General features: G+C 39.4%; 1 protein-coding gene across 1 annotated transcript; it reads right to left on the bottom strand.

Annotated features, from left to right (window-relative positions):
* Positions 1 to 876: 876 nt before the first annotated feature.
* Positions 877 to 21636, bottom strand: LOC137534119 (mannose-binding protein C-like). Its single transcript, XM_068255491.1, has 5 exons — positions 21469 to 21636; positions 13118 to 13343; positions 9434 to 9550; positions 6763 to 6846; positions 877 to 1292 (listed from the first exon to the last, which is right to left on the bottom strand). The coding sequence occupies exons 1-5, from the start codon at positions 21532 to 21534 to the stop codon at positions 907 to 909; spliced, it is 879 nt and encodes a 292-aa protein (XP_068111592.1). The 5' UTR covers positions 21535 to 21636; the 3' UTR covers positions 877 to 906.
* Between the last annotated feature and the right edge of the window lie 362 nt (positions 21637 to 21998).

Below are 21998 nucleotides of genomic sequence, written 5' to 3'. Positions count from 1 at the left end.
TATAAACCCCTTTATTTCCTTCCCTAGTGTCTCCACCCCACTACTCTCTAGATTGTAAGCTTGCAAGGAGAGGGACCTCCCCCTACTGGGTGTTTCTGTTGCATGTTATCAAATGAGTATTGGTGAGGTTTAAAACCCCACATCAGCTATGTATGAATCTTTACTTCTGTTGCTGGATGTCCTGATTTTACAGTGTGTTGAAATACTTATGTATCTATGCTCCCCACTATTGTCTGATTTGTACTTTGTACATCATTATCAACGATGTTGGCACCATATCAATATAAAAAAAGTAAATTAATTACCACAAACACTACATCTTAAAAAAAAAAATCGAAAAGCATAATGCAGGAAGTTATGGGTTTTCTGAATTGTTAAGAACTTTGCCTTTTTACAATCTGTAGGCCAGCCTTTCTCAACCTTTCTACCCTGGAGGAACCCTGCAAATAACTTTGGGATATCAGGGAACCCCTGCAAACAATTTTTTGATCTCGAGGAACCCCTGCATTTATTTTGGAGGAGGCATGGTCTTTAAAAGTATGAGTGGCTGTTTATTTCACTACCCCTATTACACTACCACTCATTATACTGTTTCCTGACCCCCTAATTTAGTGCTTTTTGTTGAAGTATCACCTATTATAATGTGCTCTATTATACTACCCCCACGATGAGGGAAAATGCCAAGGAACCCTTGCAGAGTACTCAAGGAACCCTGGGGTTCCAGGGAACCCTGGTTGAGAAAGCCTGCTGTAGGCCAATTTGTAATGGCAAATGACTTGCATTAATGTTTGCCTGTTTCATACATTCACTTTAGAATAAAGCCAGCACATTAGCATGAAAGCTTTTCGATAAGAATACACAACAAGTACAAACACATACTGTACGTCTGTCACCATTTTAATATTGCTATTGAAATTCACAAATAACTAGTCGCAGCAAATTACATGGGATGTCATTCCATTTGCCATTGTCCTGGATCTCTACGCAGTCTTCATTGTCTTTGCTGTTGTTTGGCTCTCCTAGGTTCCAATTGGTAAATGTAATTTTTTCCCCAGTCAGGTATTTGAATATCCCTTCTACCTGTAGATCCGACATACCTAAGAAAGCTTTGGTGGCCTCCCCCTTGGTGCTAAGTATTTCCTGTATGGCACTGTTCTCTGCTGCAGATTTTGGAGTGGCCAAGTTTCCACCAGCCTCCTTGCATATCTTCTGAGAGTTTTCAAAGTTGTCCTCCTGCCCATTGGTTACAAACACTTTATCAGCAGCTTGTTTACCACCATGGAAGAGCAGAACTGAAACAAGAATAATAAATTGAACCATAGAGAAGACCATGTATGAGTTATTGAATTAATTTATTTCTGTATGAAGATATAAGGTCTACTAAGATTTACTGTAAGAATCAAGTGTAAACCTATCTTTAAGGGTCCAAGGATTTATGTTAATTTAAAAGCAAGCTATAAGGGCGTAGGTTGATGTCGACATTAGCAGAGGGATTATTTGTAATATTAGGCTACTTATAAATTGATGCACGCATCCCTTTGTCTGAAACAACAAGAGTTAAGGAATTGGGAGCAGCATGATATCAGTATGTAAAACATTCTCACACAGGTACATGTGTTGAACATAATGTATTTTTTATTAGCGTATATTTGCCTCTTCAAAAGCAAAAAATAGCTTGAAGTAAATATACAGTATATCTGTACGCTAAGACTTGCTCCCTTCATACATAACTGGTTATTGCACTTGAAAACACAAAAGGGGACACCAAGAACCTCGAAAAGTGTATTTTGTTAGAATACAGGATTGATATGTGTAAATCAAGGTATATATATATATAAACATCAGAGGCGCTTGGCTCCTACACAGACCTTTATTAGTTTTTGCTCCACTTATTGCCTGATGAAGCAGGATTGGACTTGTGAAACGCATTCAACTGTGAAGTATTTGAATACAATTTGTGTTGACCAAAAATCAACAGAAATTGTGTCTACTGATTGAGGAGGTAAGTCTACCACTACTTACTATTAAACAATTTCTAACATATTTTATCCTGGTAATGGCACCTCTGTTCCAACCTTCAGTTTACTGGTTATTGGACGTCTGAGGAAGTCCTAATTGGACGAAACGCGTCACGTGCTATGTGACGTCCTGGACTGTGTAATGCTGCCTCTTTCGTGCCTCCGCATTCTTCCTCGTAGCCTGGCGTGAGCGGCGAGAAATGGCGAAATGAAAAATGGCATTTGGAAAATGAAACTGCCTGCAGCCATTGACGGCGTACGTAAGTGCTCCTGGGTTCATCCGCCCACCGCAGAAATCCCTAAGGGATGCGAAGGAAGCCTTCATTAGGCATCAGTCTAGAGCAAGTATAAGGAGGATAACTTCTTTCCTTATACATACATATCGCTGCCGCCAATTCATAAATGCTTAAGCCGGAGCTAGTGAGGTTAGACACATATGTGTCTATAATGGATGCGTAACGGGTTGTCCCCAGAGGTGTGCAAAATCAAGCACATGGGGTTGAGGAGAGCTGCATTGGAACTATTTGAAACTGCATTCACTGCACAGTTGTTGGATGTCACTGTCTTGCAATCATATGTTCGGGCCGAACATGGACAGGTTCTAGGAACAGGAGTGCAATCCTATAGGGACCTATTAGAGGTCACGATTGTAGATTGATTTTAACATTATATACTGGTGCTATGTATAAACAGATACGGGTGCTGTACTGAATGTGGTATTCAGTATATAACAGTATACAGGTGATTGACTGGTTGGATTGGTCAACTCTTCCTCTCCCTAAGCGGATTGGTCAGCTCTCCCTGTTTATTAGAGCGGTATGGAAGAATAGATCACATTGTGCCCATAAATCACGCCCCTTTCACCCTTCTGGCCCGCCCTTGTATCCTATTTATCTCCTCCTCTGCCTCTCAGATCTTGAAAATGTGCGCCTGCGCCGTTTCCCTACAATACTCAGCAGTGAGATCTGAGAGGTGGTAACAGGATAGGGTGTATCACCCGGCATCAATGACACCCAGCGTATAAGATGACCCCCCAACTTTTCAGAAGATTTTCAAGTGTTAAAAAGTAGTCTTATATGCCAAAATATACAGTAATTGTTTAATGAAATAAGGAGAAACCAGCAGGCACACAGTTGATTGGTCTCAGGCAAGGCCTTATACATGCTAGCAAAGGTCATACATGCTCCAAGACAAGCTCTCTGTGCTCTATACCAATGTAAGAACCATTAACACAATGCAAAGAAGAGAAAGGTCTGGCACTATAAAGCTATTTATTGTTCAGCTAAAGTTTTGGTGCATAATTGGTATAGTAAGCATTATACACATAGAATTGTAAACAATGGCAATGAACCACATGCTTATCACATCTGATGTGCTGGGTGCAGGGTGGTAATAGTGGGTCCCAGGGAGTGCATGGTCTGCTGACCTTTTTTTTTTACAAACTTAGCTTCCTCTAAGGGCAAAGTGTATGAAGGGATGCTTGAGCAAGCTGCCATTAAGTGTATCTATGCCCCTTGAATGAGAAATCCCTACTGGAGCCTAAGCTGAGGGAACATCCCCCTGCCTGTGTCATAGTAATGCCGTGAGCAGGGCAGGCATTTGGCATGCAAACCAGATGGCTGAAGAAAATCCCTGTATGAGAAATACTGACAGCCATGTGGAATAAAGGATAGTATTGATGCCAGCCTTTTGGCTTAACTGCAACCACATAGTCTAACACAAAGGACCCGCTTAGGCATACAGTGGAAAAGAAAAAGAGGTATGCATAAACATATAATCATTACATGTATGCCAAAAAAAAGGATTGCTGTAAAGGGGCAGAGTAGTGAACAAGGTGCTAGTGTGAAAGTGAAGAAGGAAAAGTATGGAAGAAAGTGTGGCCTAAGGGTGACGGGGAAGAAACAGAAAAGACGCACCATTTGCCTCCGTGTGATGGTGTGGCTTGTCCTGCACATCCAGCCATCCTGCATGCTCCCACCTCTCATCTCCCCTTTCAAGCCACGCTGTCTTGGGCTGACAACACCTTAGCTTTAATTGGCATAGCACAACAACACCTCTATTGTTTGAGAAGCAAAGGAGCGCTAACCTTCCCTAGAAGCTGCTGGTTAATTTCTACGAATCCATCCAAGAGGGCATCTTGACCAATTGCCTGATGGCATGGTACAATAGTTGCCCCAAAGTGGGTAAAGAAGCCCTGCAACGGGTCAAGAAACAACGGAGGTCATTATCGGCACTGAACTATTAACAATTGAGCTTTGGTATAAGACTTGCTGTATGGGCGACAAAAAACATTATCAAGGATAATCCTGAAAACGTTTTGTTTCAGCATCTACCCATCAGGTAGATGTTTTAGATCAACTGGAATCAGCTTTGCTTTTTCCCAATCTGCAATAAAGTTTATAAACACTGAACCTTCTCTGAGATAATCTAACTGAACATGTGCATTAAATCCTATTGCTAATATGAAATATACTATTCAATTAATGAGGGGAGCAACAACTATGCTGATAATCAGTTAACATTATATACAACATGCTTTAAATATCTGAAATATTTGGCATACTTTGTATAACTACTCTATTTATATCTTTGTTACTGTCACTTATGTTCTTTATATGCACCTTGGGGATTGTCACGAATAGGAATTTTGTTGTGTTGTTGCAATGACAATAAAGTGCTTGAACTTGAAGCAGGGTTGGTCTCTTGACCATCATGGTTTTCCAAGACATTAAAGGGTACCTGAGATGGCAGGAGAGGAAAAAAAATGCATACATACCTGGGGCTCCTCCATTCCCCTCCAGGCTGATCGCTCCCTTGCCGTCCTTCTGTGCTGTCTTGATAGTCTACAATTGGCCCCGGAGAATCCTCCAATAAGGGCCAGTTGGCGCAGGTGCAGTCCAGCCACCTGTCCGCCCAGTCATGCTCCCGTGGTGTTCTTCTCCTGCACATGCGCAGTACACCCTGGACCGGAGGACTCTCTGGGGCCAATTGTGGACTGTCCAGACTGTGCATAAGGATGGCAAGACAGCAATCAGCCTGGTGGGGGCAGAAGTAAGTATGTATATTTTCCCCCCTGCTATCTCAGGTTTATTTTAAAGCATTTACAAGGTTTTCAGTAATACAAGTGTGTAATTTGTAATTGTTTGGGAGGTAAAGGCAGCCATAAAATTACTGTAATATAAATATTAGATGGACAAGAGCTTTCAGCTACATACACACTGGGGATAAAAGACTTCTGAAAAAAAAAATCTCATGATCTCTTTGGGTGGAAATTCATTCGTGATCAGTGTACAGTGTAGCTGCACAGCTCTCTCCTGCAGTGCATTTGATTTTATGGAAAGAGGAGAAGGAGCAGGAGATGTACTGATGCATCTACAACAGCAGTTTATTTAGCTTGTTGTATTGTTGTTGAAGCACAGGCTGCCGACATCAGGACACACCACCGCAGGTGCATTACATTTTTATCTGAAAGGATGATGAATGGTCATTTTGAGGCGTACGTTAAAAAGGGGCGCTGGGAAAAAAGGGCGCCGGGTTTTTAACGATAAGCATGGATAACGTTTAAAAATGTATTGTACTGTATTTCGTTTAAAATTAATGTTTTTTAAAGTTATAAATCATTAAATAATGTGCATTAAATCGGCAATTGTAAAAACATTAATCTTTCGTTTAAATACTGAAACGTATAATAACGTTAAAAAAAAAAAATTACTAAGTAACCCTCCCTGTACCTACCCCTAACCCCTAGACCCCCCTGTTGATGCCTAAACCTAAGACCCCCCCTGTTGGTGCCTAAGTAACCCTCCCTGTACCTACCCCTAACCCCTAGACCCCCCTGTTAGTGCCTAAACCTAAGACCCCCCTGTTGGTGCCTAAACCTAAGACCCCCGTGTTGGTGCCTAAACCTAAGACCCCCCTGTTGGTGCCTAAACCTAAGACCCCCCCTGTTGGTGCCTAAACCTAAGACCCCCCTTTTGGTGCCTAAACCTAAGACCCCCTGTTGGTGCCTAAACCTAAGACCCCCCCTGTTGGTGCCTAAACCTAAGACCCCCCTGTTGGTGCCTAAACCTAAGACCCCCCTGTTGGTTTTTTCGTTTAAAAATAATGTAAAAAAAAAAAAATGTACTGTTTTTCGTTTAAAAATAATGTTTGAAAAAAATATTGTACTGTTTTTCGTTTAAAAATAATATTTAAAAATGTATAAATCATTAAATAATGTGTAATCATGAGAAGCAGTAATAAAACATTAAGTCTCCGGGCGCCGCTTTTAAAACGTTATTTTTCACCGGCGCCCTTTTTTCCTATCGGGCGCCCATTAAACGATATTTATTATAGGAGTGAATGGCGGCGCCCGATTTGTCCACTAGCCTCAGGCGCCCGAATTTACTGTTTCCCATTTTGAGAGGCAAAATATAGTATGTTTATGAAGCTTTAGGAGTATGCAAAAACCTTGGCAATTTTGTTTGCAATGACAGAAATAGAAGCTGCTGTGCTGACCTTTCGTGTCTGTGTGTGTGTGTGTGTGTGTGTGTGGTGGGGGTTTGAGGCTGATGTGGCAAACTTTAATACAAGTCCCAAAGTTCCTAGCTATGATCATTGTGCAAAAATTGTGCTAATCATCGTTTCTGTGCTGCTGTCAAGCAAAATTAGGATTCCTCTGTGTCTGAGATTATGCAAAAAACATGAACTCAAAATTTCTCTCAAAGTTCACACTTTACAATGTCATTCTGTAACTTAGACTTACTTTTATTATATTTATTAAGGTTTGCCTGGAGCAATTTCATCTCTGTTTCAAATAACTTCAGCTGGTCTTTGACAACGTCAACCTCTGATAAATAAAAACAGGAAGTTAGCTACAGATAAACACAGATACATAGTTAAATCTGAGGACATACATGGGGGCTATATTATTAAACAGACTGAATGAATGAGTAATGACAGTGATTGACAGTAATATTTGCATTTATTAAAATGTCAGACTGGTACATTATGTGGTCACAAGCACTGGCAACTCACTGGAAGTGTGTTTAATTGTTTTATATAATCCAATCACTATGGATCTTCAGAGATCAATTTTTTTCAGATTACGATGTTGACACAAGAAGCTTTTTGAATTTTGTTAAACACATACCATTTTCCTTCCTAGCTCTCTATGTTATAAATGGGGATGGTCGGAAATGTCGATTTCTGATTTTGCAGAAATTTACATTTCCGCCAATGCCGATTACCGATTCCATGGATTTCCAATAGGTTTCCGATTTCCGAGTTCGCATTTGCCATTTCTGAGTAGTGTGTTTTTTGCTCATTTTTTTGCATTCTCTGATTGGCCAAATACTTCCGAGTTGACTCTGCATTCTCTGATTGGTCCAATGCCTCCGAGTTCTGAGATTGGGCTAAAATTACCGAGTTGTGGTAATGCAATATTTCTATAGAAATCTGACTTACGAGTTTGGATTTCCTAGTTGTGTTTTGTTTTTTTCGCCACTTTTTGCATTCTCTGATTGGCCAAATACTTCCGAGTGGTTTCTGCATTCTCTGATCGGTCCACTGATTTTGGGTTCAGAGATTGGGCTAAAATTACCTAATTGCAGTAATGCAGTTTTTCCGCAGAAATCCAACTTCCGAGTTTTGTTTTCCAAGTTCCAAACAGAAATTCAGATTTCCGATCAGAAATTTGGAAATTTCAATTCGGCAAAATCCGAATGAGCATTCCTCGTTCTAATTGGTTGCATTGTTAAATCCTAGCAGGTTGCACTGCAGGTAATGTATACAGTATTTAGTCCAACATTTAATACTTAACTAGTGACTGGTTAATTATCAGCTTTATATACTGTATAATCCCAGAGAAATAACGTACTATTCAATAATAAAAGAAACAAAATCTATTTTGTCTAATGATTGATCTATGATGTAAGCATTGAGTTGTATTAGGGGTCACATCAGAACCAGCACTGTATGTGATCTGCAACACTACTTGTAATGGTGCTTATTAATAATACGGTCTTGATTGTACAATTTTGCAAATCTATGTATTAGTAGGGTTAACGGATAAAAAAAATACTTTGCATTAATAATTGATGTAGTCCGTCATATTCCGTAGTAGTGGTAAGACTGTACAATAAAGATACTGTAGTATCAGTAATAGGCACCTTAAAGAGGAACTTTAGAGAATGGGGAAAAATACATCAATACATTGCAAAGTGAGAAGTTACAAATAGAAGAGAGATCAAGAAATGATTTATATTCGCCATGTCATTTGTTCATGTTGTTTGATCCACAATCAGCCTGCATGTAAAAAAACAAAACAAAAAAAAACAAACTAAAAAAAAACCTAATACAGTACAAGAAGAAGATTAATTCTCACAGTTCATAACAGACTACTCCTAAAATGACACTCTGACTAATACAAAAAAACAGATCTATTATTTACAATCACATTTTTAAGTATCAGTCAAAAGTTAATTGCCAGAATAACCAGAGCTTTTGAAATAGTGGGGGTATGCAATAAAGTATGTTAAGCAGAATGGATTATGTGCGCAAAGTCTTAAGTGCGATGAGTAAAGCGTAATGCATTGAGAGTAATACCGGGCTGTCGTGTTCTTTACCTTTCAAACAATGTCAGTTGTCTGGCAATACAATATTAAGAGACTGGCACTTCTGCAAATCATACCTTTATTCAAGCAGACACAAGCCAATGTTTTAGGACATTTAGGAAGTCCCTTCTTCAACGCAAATGAGTCTGTTGAATGTATCTAAATAGTGTCAAGAACAGACATATTTTCCTTTGCTAATCTGCTGGCTAGCAAGTGATGTGGTTGATCTGGTGTGCTGCAGCCATCAGATGGACCACAATGCTTGCTAGTGATTGTCTTCTTAAATACAAGATATCATTTGCAGAATGCCAGTCTCCTCATATTGTTTAGAGTCAAAGCATCTGATCTGCCTGATGGGCCAGTGGCTCTAGTATTAGAGGCAGACTATCAGCACAGATGTTAGGCAAGTGACATTGTTTATTCGAGAATAAAGATGTCAGCCTCTTTATTCCTCTTACTTCAGGTGTGAAGGTTGAGCTGGGCACCAGCACTTCTACCCCTCAAACCATCCTATTTGTTGGCAATTGTGATCTGAAATGTATGATTGATGGCAAACCAATATCAAGGCTCCAACTAATCACTGATTTATTAGAACCTCTGGTCATTTTGACATGTCGTGTTTGTCAAGTCATTTTTTTTACTACAATCTGATCTGTTTATGACAGGTTAGTTGTAACACAGAGTAACACAGAGTAATAACTTTATTTTTTTTTTGAAAGGCATAATATACATGTGATTTGAAGCATTGCATTAAAAGACTGACAACTATTAAATGTAGGTAACGGGAAGAGATTTGGACATTTTCCAAAGTAGTTTTCATACCTGATGTAGCACTAATACCCTGCTCTCCTTTTTGCCCAATGGAACCTTTGTCACCTTTCACTCCTTGAGGACCGATCTTTCCTGGGGGTCCTTGAGCTCCCCGAGATCCCGGTGGCCCTTTGAGAGAGAAAGGCAGAACCATAGCTAGTTATCCAGGTCTCATGCATAGAACATGCTAATGTCCTTTAGCATTTCAGTTAAAAATGTAGATTTTTTTTTAAACATTTAGAAATTAAAAAAGAAATAATCAAAGAAAAATGAATAATTCATAGGTAAAACAGATTTATCAGCTGTATATAAGATTAAATATGATAAATTGTTATTGTAAGAATTAACCCTTTAGCCAATTTATTTTTAAGTGCTGCAGGCTAATTTATTTTAGCACTCTTTATGTCTTTATTTGTTACATTTTCTTGCTTCTAAACATGTATTTATGGCCACTTGTCACTAGGCAGTAGTGTGAGAAAATAACAGAGGACTTTTGCTTTCATTTTCTATTTCTGCTCCAAAGAGAGAAAGATCAAAGCATTCCAAGAATTTACAATTTTGCAGATATAAGGCTGATTCATTAGGCTTACAAAGTTTTCCACCTTAACTGAAAGGAGAGCTAATACACCATATAAACAAATAAGTAGAGATAATTCATGAGATAAACAGATAAGGGCAGATAAATCATGGGTTAAGTCAAATAAGGAGAGATAAACTATGAGTTAAGTGAGTTAAGGAGGGTATAATCATGAGTTAAAGAGGAACTCCAGTGAAAATTACGTAATGAAAAATAGTGCTTAACCACTTTCCCACCGCAATACAGACGATCTACGCCCCTCTGTGCTCACTACCAGGGGCGTAGATACCCGTATCTCTTTATTTACATGCTGGGTGCGTGCGCGGGCACGCGCATGCACACTCTAGCCAGCCTGCACAACAGTTAACTAATTGGACATTAGGAACAAGTGATAGAATAGAATTTGGGATGTTTGAGAGCTAAGGCCCCAAACTGAATGAAAAGCAATACAGTTGTTATTTTACTATACTCTGTATCAAAATAAAACATTTGTAAAAAAAAAAGGGACAGAATTGAAAAAAGAATACAAAAATAGTTACCTTAGAGACTCTGCTTTACAAATAGGTATGCCATGAGGGTGTATTACTGTTAAGTTTGCAAATAAGGGCTTGTAACTACCAATAGAGTACAATGAGAAAACAAATAACACAGAATTGAAAAAATACACCTTTATTTCAAAATAATATATTGTCGCCATACAATGTACTAGGAACATTATTTAAATGTTGGAATAACCAGGACAAAATAGCAAATAAAATGTGTGGGTTTTACCTATGGTACCATTGTTTATTTTAAAACTATAGTGGTTTAAAATAGAGAAATCGTGTATTTTTCATTTTTTTTCTTTTTTCACTTTAAAATGCATAGAGAACAACATAATTTCTAAAATAAAGTATTACCCCTGAAAAGCCTAATTTGTGGTGAAAAAAAACAAGATATAGATAATTTACTTGTGAGAAGTAGTGATATAGTTATTAGCAAATGAATGGGAGGAGTGCAACATGTGAAAAATGCTCTGGTGAATGAGAGACGAAGCCCCATCATGTATTTTACCATATAGATCAGTGGGAACCTTAGAGAAAACACCTACCATGCTTTGTTTCATTCTGCACAGCTCGTTTCTCATCAGACCTGATAAAATCCCCGACTGAGCATTCAGTGTGGCTTTGCTATAATGACTCAGCTATAATGATTCCTGAGCAGATCCAGCAGGGGGCAGGCTTGGACTTGAAAAGACATGAGAGAACACAGACTGAGCTATGAAAATTCCTGAGCAAAGCCAGGCTGAATGCTCAGTCGGGGATTTTATCAGGGCTGATTAGAAGCAAGCTGTGCAGTGCAGAATGAAACAGAAAGCAAGGTATGTGTTTTCTCTAATGTTCCCACACATATATATGGTAAAATACATGAGGGTGCTTCATCTCTGGTTCCCTTTAAGGGGAAAACCCTGTGGTTGGGAAGTGGTTAATTTTTACAATTCTTTATATTTCATTTTGACCGTTTTTGCCCATTGTAAAATCTTTTCTCTCCCTGATTTACATTCTGGCAATTATCACATGGCGACATCTTTACTGCTGGAAGGTGATGTCTGTGGAAAGAGATGATGCATCTTTGGCAGTTGTAAACAGCTGTTATTTCCCACAATGCAACAAGGCTCCCACAGCCTGATGTCAGGACCATGATCATGACATCACACTGTGGGAGGGGTTTCACCACAATATCAGCCATACAGAGCCCCCTGATGATCTGTTTGAGAAAAGGAAAAGATTTCTTGTGGGAAAGGGGGTATCAGCTACTGATCGGGATGAAGTTCAATTTTTGGTTACAGTTTCTCTTTAAGTCATTTAAGGAGAGATAAATTGCGAGTTAATAGGTATGGTGAGATAATTCAACAGTAAAGTTTTGTGAATCAGTACCATGGTCTGGTATACCAAGCCAGGTGACTGCTGTATGGGACACTGCTTTTATTTGCAATAACAGTAGTATTTTGAAGGATTAGCTCCTAGAAAAGAAGCGATTTCCTCCTGCAGATCTTAATAATAAAGACTTAGGAGTGTGGAGAAAATTAAGTTTTATAATTTTATATAATCTTATAATTTTTATAACAGTAAATGCATATAGAAGAAATATGTTGAGTTGGTGAAATTGAGCCTGTAGGTAGCAGAACAGGTTTTCACATTTTGCTCATCCCATTTTCCATCATATAGAAAAAACATTGTATACAGCTCACCATTTTTGCTGTAGAGAGTAACCTTCCTGGCAGTAACCCGAGTCAGGCTCGGGGTGAAAAAGGAAACAGGAGCGTAATCCCTAGTCTGACTCGGGGTAGCTGCCAGGAGGTATAGGGAGACAGTGGCAGTGTGGCGGCATTTCCACTCACCTCCCCCAGGATCCAGACGCCAGCTGCCATTCTTCGTCTGGTCCTCAGAGGCTCTAGATCCCTCGGGTGAGATCGCAGTTGTCGTCATGACGATTGATGGCGATCTCACTATAGAGTTACAGTGGCACATGGAAGACGGAGGGAGAATTGCAGCGCTGGATCCCAGCGAGGTGAGTAAGTGAAGGAGCTGATCTCTCCGTGGTGTGTTCTTTTCCAGGTTTTAGAGTCTGGAAGAATGTGAAACAAATGCACTGCTTTAGACCCTAAAATCCGGAAATAATCATACGGCCATGGAGGGTAATAGGTATATTCACAAGTACAGTAACATTTCTATGCAAAAAAAAAAAAAAAGAAATGCAACAGTGCAACTCACATATAACATGCGTGTAGCTATTATAACACACATTACACAAACATCGTAATATGCATCACAGAGTCAACTCTTGGGTGGTGTACATAATGCAAGTTGTGCTATGTGTGCCGCTCACATAACATTGCTTCTGTAAACACTGAAAAATTGGCGATCACTATTTGCACATGGCAATTTTATCATACCTTTGTGAATACAGTCCTACTGTATATGAGGATTATACAGTATTTTTTTATGTAACTCCATTAACTCCACTTCAAGAAAAAGTAATATTCATAGTACTTTGAATTACTAGAGCATAGATTGCTGTTCTCAGTTAATCTATGCCATAGAGGTCCATGACAATTTTCCCTGATATCAACTGTTTACCTTTTTCTCCCCTTTCACCCTTTGGTCCTTCTTTGCCATCTCTTCCATCCCTGCCGGGCAATCCAGGAGACCTTTGTGAACCACATGAAAAAACTGCACAAGTATTGGTATTTTCTTCACATTTACCATGATCTGTTGTAGCACTCGCATAAGCATGAATGGACATCCCAAGTATTAAAAAGCTTAAAAGCTGTAACCTATTCATTGTTTCAAGTGATCCCTTACACTGGAAAAAAAGGAGATAAAAATATGCTTGTGAGCTCAGTTTTTTTACAATAAATATTATACATTTTATTCAGGCCCTTGTCTATGGTAGTTTTCCTACATAGGAGTTTAAAGGTTTGTGAACCCTTTATATTTTTTAACTATTTCCGCATATATGTGCACTTAAAGAGACACTGAAGCGAAAAAAAAATGATGATATTATGATTTGTATGTGTAGTACAGGTAAGAAAAAAAAATTAAGATCAGATACATCAGTCTAATTGTTTCCAGTACAGTATGTGTGTTGTACAGAGGCGCCAGCAGGATAAAAGTTCATAAAATTTTTAAAAGATATATATGGAGGAAGTGGTGGACTAGCCTCCACAAAGAAACAGACGTCCTGTTATTATGTAAATATACAGATTTATTATGCGATACCCCACAAAGGAAATGCAACGCGTTTCGCAGGTCAAGCCCGCTTCATCAGGCAAACAAGGGGTCAACTGTTGGTAAAAATACGAATAATGACACTAAGCAGAAAATAAACGAACGAGGCTATACAGTTGCTACAGGCTGTGGAGAACAACAGACGATATTGTTGATATGTAGTAAAAAAAATTACATAGAATATACATTAAGATCATTTGAAATATACATATGGTCTATGTGCATGATGTAGATCCATAGGGAATATTGGTGGATAGTACAAAGATGATGGGGGAAAAGGTTAATGGAAGTGGTTGGGGGTAGGCCGTGCGTGGGACAGTAACAGAAGTTGCATTGGAAGTGTAAAAGGTAAATCTATTGGCAGAGGTGAAGCGAAATGAAGTGAGGGAAAATGGGCTTGATACCATAATAATCCTGGGTGGAAATGGATAATGCAGGACCATAGTAGTTGTGAGTGAAACAGGCAAGACTTTTATGTGAAAAAAGGGAATAACAGGTAGTGGGGTGAGAGCCAATCACTTAAGGTAATAGACAAGAAACAATAACAGTAGGTAGATATGAGAAATATGCAGGACTTACCAGGGGATCTGTAGTAACGGGAGTAGCGCCTCAGTGTCATACTGTTGGCACTGATGTGCTTTAAATGTGTAGAAAAACGGAGGGAAAGATAATTCGGGGGGCGTGAGCGAGTGGGAGGTGGGTGGGGTTAGGTCCTGGCTGAGGACTGGGCGTATTGGAGGCTGGTCCCATCCTCAGCAGTACTGTGAGGAAAGGGTATATTCAACTTCTGTAATAGGAGGGGTCAGCGCAAATGTGCTGTGAGTGGGCGTGTTAAGGAGAAGGCTGTGACGGCTGGTGTACGTCGCCGAGAGGTGACGTACTAAAGCGGGCGCCAAGGGCTGTGAACGTACTGCGCATGCGTCGGGCATGACGCAGTACGCTTTTTGGTGTAGAGTGCGGCACTCTACACCAAAAAGCGTACTGCGTCATGCCCGACATACTGACATACTGACATACTGCACTATATTGGGCTCTCGGTGTCCCGTTTTATTGTTTCCAGTACAGGAAGAGTTGAGAAACTCCAGTTGTTATCTCTATGCAAAAAAGCTATTAAGCTCTCCGACTAACTTGGTCCTGGAGAGGGCTGTTATCTGACTTTTATTATCTCAACTGTAATTGAACTGTTTACTTTTTCTCTGCTAGAGGAGATGTCATTACTTCACAGACTGCTCTGAAAGACTCATTTTGAATGCTGAGTGTTGTGTAATCTGCACATATTATAGGATAATGCAATATTAGAAAAAACACTATATACCTGAAAATAAAAGTATGAGAATAATTTCTTTGCTGCTAATCTTCTAGTAATTATTCATAGTACACAACCAATTCACTATATCATATATTTTTTTCGCTTCAGTGTCTCTTTAAACATTTGTGTTTCATGCAAGTCTTAAAACTAAATGATGAAAAAGTAGACAAATCAGGCTGCAGGCAAAAATGTTATACTTCAATTATTTTTTTAGTGAAAAAAATTATTTACTTTGTACAGCGCCACAGAATATGTTGGCACTTTATGAATATAATAATAATCTAAATATATATTTTGTGTGTGTAAAAAATAAGGGGATCTTTTCTTTCAGCAACTGGTGTGCTTGTTTGGCCAGCAATGACTGACACTACAGTAAACATTCATTCATCTAATGAACATTCCTTCAGCAGCCTTCTGGCTTATATCCAGTCTTTTGCAAACTCTAGACTGTGGATTAAGGCTGGTACACACCAAGCAATTTCTATCAGATTGATGGGTCGAATCAATTTCTGACAGGTCTGATCAGCTTCCAATCGATAATGGTGTGCAGTAGTGATTGAAAAATGGATCTGATGGGAACTGATCAAACCAGTCAGCTGATGGGACCTGTCAGAATTTATCAATTCGACTGAAAATTACATGTTGTGTACCAAGCCTTACTACTTCATGTAACCCTGCCACACACACCATTATTGTCTTGTGCTCTCTTTATGGTGGACTCATTAGCACTGACATGAAATGACAATTCAAAAGATACCTTTCAGTTCACTAAAGGACCACTGTCATGAAAAAAAAAACAAAAAACATCACAATTTAATCACTTCTGGTTTTAGCTACGGTCCTGTAAAATTCACTTGTGGATCAAGGGTTTAGATATGTCCATCTGATTGTTCTTGTCGCTGCTTGTGATCGTGTGTACACACATGCACATTCTCGCTGTCCTCATGCTGGTCAATGATTGGTGAATGGTAAAATGTTATTAATCCCCTTCCACCCATGCCCCATAGTTACCAAAATTTTAAAAACAAGTGACATCATTAAAAAAAAGTATATAATTACCCTCGGGAATTTGTTTTTAATATGTATGTCATGAGGGTATATTACTGTTATTTTTGCAAATAAGAGCTTGTAATTATTGATGTAGTATGAAAAAACACCTATTTCCAAATAAAATATTGCCATTCATTGTACTATGAACATAATTTAAATGTTGCTATAACTGGACAAATGGGCAAATAAAATATGTGAGTTTTATATATGTAGCACTTTTTATTTTTAAACTTAAGACTTCATTAATTCTCAAAAAAAAATCCTTTATATTCCCTTTAAAATGCATAAAAAAATAAAATAATTCTTAGCAAAAAGTATTACACACAAAAAAGGCTAATTTGTGGCGAATAAACATATATAGATAATTTTGGTGTGATAAGTAGCAATAAAGTTATTGGCAAATGGGCGGAGCATGATGTGAAAATTGCTGTGGATTTTAAGGGTAAAAAACTTGTAGTAGGGAAGTGGTTTAAAGGGAGTAAGAGTTTCGATTCTACTTTATGGAGATGAAGATTTCATTTTTCAACACGACCTGGCACCTGCTCACAGTGCCAAAACCACTGGTAAATGGTTTACTGACCATGGTATTACTGTGCTCAATTGGCCTGCCAACTCTCCTGACCTGAACACCATAGAGAATCTGTGGGATATTGTGAAGAGAAAGTTGAGAGACGCAAGACCCAACATTCTGAATGAGCTTAAGGCCACTATCGAAGCATCCTGGGCCTCCATAACACCTGAGCAGTACCACAGGCTGATTGCCTCCATGCCACGCCGCATTGAGGCAGTCATTTCTGCAAAAGGATTCCCGACCAAGTATTGAGTGCATAACTGAACATAATTATTTGAATGTTGACTTTTTTTGTTTTAAAAACACTTTTCTATTATTGGTCAGATGAAAGATGCTAATTTTTTGAGATAGGAAATTTGGGTTTTCATGAGCTGTATGCCAAAATCATCAATATTAAAACAATAAAAGGCTTGAACTACTTCAGTTGTGTGTATTTGAATCTAAAATATATGAAAGTATAATGTTTATCAGTACAGTACAGAAAATAATGAACTTTATCACAATATGCAAATTTTTTGAGAAGATCCTGTATAAACCGCCACCCTACGCCTTTTAGTTTTCGCTATTTTCGCGATCGAAATCGCAGCCGCCGCGATTTCGATCGCGAAAATATCGAAAACTAAAAGGCATAGGGCGCCGGTTTATGTGTCGTTGGAGAGAGGAGAAAGAGAGCTTCAAAATGGTATGCATCTTTCCATAGTTGCTTGTATTACACAGAACGACTTTTCCCTAAAGTCAGCAGCTGAATGGAGCTGCCGACTTTGGGGAAAAGTCGTCCTGTGTAATACAAGTAACTATGGAAATATGCATACCATTTTGAAGCTCTCTTTCTCCTCTTTCCAACGACACAAACTGCCACCCTACACCTTTTAGTTTTAGTTATTTTCGCGATTGCCACGATTTCGAATGCAAAAATAGCGAAAACTAAAAGGCGTAGGGTGGCGGTTTATATATTGTGAGAAAGAGGAGAAAGAGAGCTTCAAAATGGTATGCATCTTTCCATAGTTTCTGCACTGCTCGGAGTCCCTTTAAACCTCAGATCTATCAGATTTTGTACCTTCTGTAAGTGAAAGCAACTTTGACAAAAAAATAATTAATCGTGCCTTGCCTACCTTCAGGTATGAGTTCGCTGTGGCTCTCCGCTCGTATCCAACAACTTTGTTTATGTGGGCGGGGCCGCTCGGATTACCATGGCGACTGTCAGCCTGAGGTTAAGCTTTTGCAGCTTTGTTTTATTTATTTAAATTTTATTGTGGGCTGAGACGCCCAGCTATTGGCCGCAGTTCACTGCGTCTTGCATGACGCGTGTACGCGACCTCTTTTTCGTAGCTGGGCGCCTCCCAGATGCTCAGCTATTGGCCGCAGTTTGTTGCGTCATGTATGACGCATGTACGCGACCTTTTTTTCGTAGCCGAGCACCTCCCACTCTTTATCCATTAGAGCAGCACACCGGACCAATCACTCATCGAGGGTGGGTCCTCCCAGAGTCACGGAAGCGCGCCTCAAACGCACATTTAAAGTCCCGCTGTTGCTCCAGTCACCTGTGCACACCTCAGATGAAGCTTGGCAGCCGCCTAGCGAAACGGTCGTAAGGACCGTGCACCTTCTTGGCGCCCACACCTGCTACCTCCTCCACACCCAGGTACAGCGCAACAAATTGTGATTTTTTTTTTATGCTTATTCAGCCACACATGCTGCAATTTGAATGTATGTTACATCACTTTTTTGCTACCTGCTGCACGAATAAACCATAGTGCCAGACTTTCCTTGTCTTCCAGTTTGCTTGCATCCACTTTGCTATATGTCTTCAGCACATGGTTTACTGGGTGTTTTATGCCAGTTAATTACAGCTTTTCCCGAGTGCCTGCCAGCTCTCCCACAAGAATCGTGCATTTTACTGAGACAAAAGTACATGCTATATGTACGTTTTTTGTTTTTTTTTAATTAGTGGTCCTATAAAACTTACTCTGTGGTTCTCTGAAAGGTCCCTGAGCATTAATGCTGTTATGCTGCTGTTGATGTGACCTTTACTGATCAACTAATCCTATGATGGATAACCACAGGTTTCTGCTTAAAAACAAACAAAACCGAAACAAAAAAACAAAAAACACAGAGCCATCTGATTATGATCCCACTGACTGGAACACTGGACTCTAAGCCTAACTAGAAAGGAAAAAGTTGGTCCGATAAATTGTTGACACACACACACATGCACACACACACGCATACACACACATACACGCACACACACACACACACACACACACACACACACACACACACGTACGTACACGCACACACACACACTCGTTGCAACCAGGGGCGGAGGGGGGGGGGGGGGGGGTAGGAGCTATCTATCACTCCCACAGTGAGGACTAACAAGGACCTTAAATTGTGAAATATCTGAATGCATGTTGAATTGGCACTGTAACATGTATCAGCTATAGATTTGCTATACACCAGCAGCTCTGATTGTGTGCCTGCCTTTCAGGGGGATAAGAAGATTTGCATATTAACCTCCTTAGCGGTATGCCCGACACTGTGTTGGGCATACCGCCGGCTGTCCCCAGGAGTCCCCCATTATAATTTTGAGTGATCGTGTAGTTGTAATATCTTCAGCTAGCACTAGGCTAGCTAGCAATGGTGGCCGGCATCTCCCTGATTACTTCTGATCCCCCCAATCGCCGCTAAATACATTACCCCCTGGATCCAGCCATGGTGCAGCCGCCCTGCACATCTCCGGTCCTCTCTATGGGGAGGATCGGGTCTGCGCATGACGTCGCCAACTTCATGATGTCATGTTCGATCCTCCCCATAGAGAAGAGCGGAGCTGTCCGGGGAGGCTGCACTGATCGCTGGATCCAGGGGGGTAATGTATTTAGCGGCGATTGGGGGGATCAGAAGTAATCAGGGGATGCCGGCCACCATTGCTAGCTAGCCTAGTGCTAGCTGAAGATATATCAACTACACGATCACTTAAAATTATAATGGGGGACTGTCGGCTGCGTAACGCCTGGGAGGTTAAGGAGTGTTGAATCATGCAAAACCATACTTGTTTACTTAAAGTTTAACTGTCAGGCATAAAATCAAAAATCAATTATTTATTTTTATCTGGTAAACAAGTAATAAGGATGCTAACCAGGCAGTCCAAAAGTTAAAAATCACTCTTACTTTTCTTGTTGATAAAAGATCATTCCCCAGTTTCCCTGGCTCTTATTTGGTACATCTGCCGCACAATGGAAGTTGCAGGGCATGCTGGGTTTTCTTTTTTTCTTCTTTACTTTCCCTTCAGCCTTAACTAATGCAGCCTGATTGGCTGAAGCCTCTTTCCCTCTTGTTTTCCTCTCCCTCACCTCTAATCCTCTCTGATTGGCCAATATTTCTAATGCTGAGAAGCTGAAGAGTCACACAGAGACTGTGTACCACAAAGACTGTGCACACAGTTGCTGTTGAATGATTTTATGGGGATGTATGTGTGTCTTTTGGAGGGAGGAAGTAAGTCTGCTCCAAGAAGTTTCAGCATGTAGTGTTGGTGGTATAATGGTTAGGATAGCAGCCTACATAGCGGTAGGCCTGGGTTCTAGTCCTGGCCAATGTGAGTTGGCTTTTGACATACTACAAATCCTTAACCAAGCTCATTTTTCTCTTGGATATATCATAATGGTACATGCTAGGCTGGCTTCAGCAAGTAGTGTTGGTGGTGGTATAGTGGTGAAGTGAGCTATCTACCACGCACTCAGACCTGGGTTCAATTCCCGGCCAAGGTATGTAAGCTGGCAGGAGGAGGGAGTGAGGAATTACACTTCCTGATGTTGTAAAGCAGTGTAGGCCTGCAATTGAATATTCAATGAGATTTCTGACTTTAAAACACTGCTTTGTGTTAAATACAGATTTTTTTTCTGGGACTTTTGAAGTGTATTTCACTTAACCATGACTTCCTGCAGGTGTTAGACCCCTTAAAACATGTTTTCTCTCATTTTTCTAGTCAGTAGAAATTTTTCTAAATTTTTAAGTTCACTTCCCCATTGAAGTCTATTGTGGTTCGCGAAAGTTCGCGAACCGAAAATCGGAGGTTCGTGACATCTCTAGTGTACACAGCGCCAGCGGCGGTGGTAAGTGACACACTGACAGATCCTGGAGCCATTAAGAGGCTCCAACATTTTAATGCAGCGACTTGCCACTAAGCGCTAAAACTACATACAGCTGGATGTTTTAGAGAATCACTAATTTACTGTCTTGATATTTTTATCATATCTATGAATGCTTTTATGCAACAAAAATAATAGAATGTTCTTTAGAAGATAAATAGTTTAAATATGTGTTATCCATTAAGTATTCATATATTAATTGGTCATTTATTTTAAATAATATTACCAAGGAAGGATAACCTCTTCTAGTGAAATTGTCAATCCAAGTCTGTCTAGGAGTTCACAATAAAACCTACTGGTACATAAATCCTATTAACACATTGTCAGCAAATTCCTTTGCTCTAAAGCATAGCCATAACAGGATTACCATGAAAAAATATGATTCTTAAATAAAGTAATAACTGTGGTCTTGCTGATCTAGCAAAATGAATTTAATTGAAAAGAATATCGTGCACAGGGCTTTATTATGTTTATATAGCTTTTCATCACTATAAAATGTCTAAAAGAACATTACTATTATGCTTCATTTTTAGCAGTAATTAAAATTACTCAGTACTTTTATCTTCAATTAAAAATACACATTTAAAAAGTTAATTGTTTAGTGCAATGCAAATGTACTTACCAGCAGAATATGTTCTCGCAGACTTCTAATTCTTTTACCTTGGTAGAACATCAAATGATTATTCATAAATAACTCCTATTCCAAGTTTTTCGTCTCAAAATGTAGGATTTACATAGCAATAATTATCTTTTTATTTTGCCTGTTTAATTATAATACTGAATGAAAAAAACAAAAAAGTAATTATTATTAGCCACAAACATGAAACTTTCTGTTTAACAGTGTATATTGACACGTGTAAACATTACCAACTTTTCAACTGAACTTTGACTTTGGTACTTTGGTTTTGTTTGACATGATCAGGCTGTTTTTTTTCTCTCTTTCTTGCTTTTTTTTTTTTTTTTTTTTTTACAGATGTCCCTCTCCTTTTCAGTGTTTATAGTAAATACCGTATGCACTCAAAAATATAAATGTATTCAGTCTTACCAAAAAAGTGTTTTTTAAACTGAAAACTCAGATGCTGTGTACAGGAATCTTTTCCTTATTTGCTTGGAATGTGGCTTCGGCTGAAGGGGTGGGGCCTGTGGACGCTG

The sequence above is a fragment of the Hyperolius riggenbachi genome, chromosome 10 (genome assembly GCF_040937935.1).
Source record: "Hyperolius riggenbachi isolate aHypRig1 chromosome 10, aHypRig1.pri, whole genome shotgun sequence".
Taxonomy (NCBI): Eukaryota; Metazoa; Chordata; class Amphibia; order Anura; family Hyperoliidae; genus Hyperolius; species Hyperolius riggenbachi.
This window is presented reverse-complemented; position numbering and strand designations above follow the sequence as displayed.

Coding starts and splice junctions, on each gene's coding strand:
- LOC137534119 (XM_068255491.1), bottom strand. CDS start 21,534: ATGAATAATCATTTGATGTTCTACCAAGGTAAAAGAATTAGAAGTCTG. Junction 13,344..21,468: donor TGCGAGAACATATTCTGCTG/GTAAGTACATTT, acceptor CTTTTTTTCCAG/TGTAAGGGATCACTTGAAAC. Junction 9,551..13,117: donor GGGTGAAAGGGGAGAAAAAG/GTAAACAGTTGA, acceptor TCTCTCTCAAAG/GGCCACCGGGATCTCGGGGA.